This window comes from Stegastes partitus, unplaced genomic scaffold, assembly GCF_000690725.1.
Source record: "Stegastes partitus isolate 25-593 unplaced genomic scaffold, Stegastes_partitus-1.0.2 Scaffold196, whole genome shotgun sequence".
NCBI lineage: Eukaryota > Metazoa > Chordata > Actinopteri > Pomacentridae > Stegastes > Stegastes partitus.
The window spans coordinates 234,083-235,910 of NW_007577927.1; the positions used below are offsets into that span (position 1 = coordinate 234,083).

The 1,828-nt window shown below is 42.5% G+C and overlaps 1 protein-coding gene across 1 annotated transcript in view; it reads left to right on the forward strand.

The window, feature by feature from the left end:
• Nucleotides 1-1,828, forward strand: part of uqcc1 (ubiquinol-cytochrome c reductase complex assembly factor 1) — a 20,218-nt gene that overhangs the window by 16,527 nt on the left and 1,863 nt on the right. Inside the window, exons 7-8 of the mRNA XM_008280475.1 lie at nucleotides 1,374-1,451; nucleotides 1,632-1,745. Of these exons, the coding sequence (XP_008278697.1) occupies nucleotides 1,374-1,451; nucleotides 1,632-1,745 (192 nt within the window). The remainder of the gene's footprint in view (nucleotides 1-1,373; nucleotides 1,452-1,631; nucleotides 1,746-1,828) is intronic.

Consider the following 1,828-nt stretch of genomic DNA (forward strand, 5'->3'; position numbering starts at 1 on the left):
GATGTTCTCCCTCCAGTTCCCCCAGCGGCTGACTGATCCAGTGGTAGATTTAAATATGAAGCGCAGTTCGTTTACAGAAGATCTGAGTTGAGCTGGAGGTTCGCTGGTGTTTTCCTGGAGGCGTGAGCGCTGGCGTCATGGTGTTGAAGCAGTTTGGTGGCAGCTGAGCAGCAGCTCTCTGCAGACCGCGGTGACAGAAGGAGGTCAGCGATGAGGAATTACAGCCGCCTCGGACCGACGCGAGGCTTCAGGTGTTTTCACAGCTGCACGTATGAACTGCGGTCGGCGTGGAGTTTACGCGCCGCGATGCGTGACGGAGGGTTTAGAAGTTTAATTCTTTAATTCTGACTCCAGGTTTCTGTTGTTCTGACGTTACTCAGAGCGGCTGAACTGATCCTGTGACCTCCGTGGACTAATGAGCTCATTTCAGCTCAACTTCACACCTTTTTCTCGAGCAGCTCAGCTCACCTGGACGTGTGGTTTCATCACCTGTTCACACTGAAAGATCGTCAAATCAGAACTGTCTGAAGCAAAACTAGTGACAAATGTGCAGATGTTTTGGACTTTTGGTTGAACAGAACAAGACTTTTAGGAGTTTTTTGACATTTTAGAGACTGAACGCTGCATCAACTTATCAGAAAATAAAAAGCAGGTTAATGATTCATCAACAGGGAAGCATTCAGTAAAACAGTATTTAAACCAGTCGAACAACAAACTGAAAATCAGCGTAAAAGACAAAGTTAAAGAAAACTTCAAGGATTTAAATCAATTAAAAGCTCAAGTTTATTTAATTTTAGTGGCTTGTTTAACTTGTGCAGAGCTTAAAAATAATGATAAGAATATTAAACACCAGTTTGTTAATGTTCGTGTGACCTTAATTTAATGTGAAACTATAAAATAATTGATTTTTTTTATGCTTATTTGGTGTTTGGTTCACATTTAATGACTTTAGCTCATCTGTCCAAATAATTACTTTGTCAATATAATATTAAAGAATGAACTGAATTATTATTATTATTGTTATTATTATTATCTGGAGAACCTGAGAACGTTTGATTATTTGTTAAATTTTCAAAGACATAATCATCAGAATTCTAACTTCAGCAGCAGCATGAAGTTCATGTTTTAGTGATTTTGGGTCAGATATGTGAGCCGCTGTGGGGTTATTATGGGTCAGTTTGTGTTTCTGTAACTTTGACGACTTTTTAAGGCCACGAAAGCTCAAAAAGTTTAGGAGCAGTTTGCTGCTAATTGGCTGCTAATTGGCTGCTAATTGGCTAATGTTAGCACGCTAGCAGTGTTGTGGGGTTTGTGTAGAAATGACGGTAAAGCGACGGTAACACTTCTTGAGCTTCTCTGTGCTTCTGCTGCAGATCGATGCCGTCAACAGAAAGGAAGCGATGAAAGCCATGACCGAGACCTTCTACGCCGCCATATTCGGATACGACGAGGTGACAAACGAACTCCTGATCAAACCAGTTTTACCGTAAATTAAATTCAAATCTCCACATCTGGCTGCTGAATAAACCTTTAATGGAGCTAAATGAAGACGAGGAGCTCAAACCAGCAGACAGGAGCAGATCTCAGTCCTGTAGAGGTTTGGGTTTTTACTGATGGACGTGTGGTTTCAGGGGATCCTGTCCGACGACTGCGTGCTGGCTGCAGCTCTGTGGAGGAACCTGTTCACTCAGGAGTGTGAGGATCCCAGACAGCTGGAGCTGCTGGTGGAGTACGTTCGCAAACAGGTGAGTCGCTCGGCCGCAGGTGTTCATTACTTTAGTTGTTTATTGTTATTTACACGAGCAGCCTGTTGTTGTTTTTGTGTCAA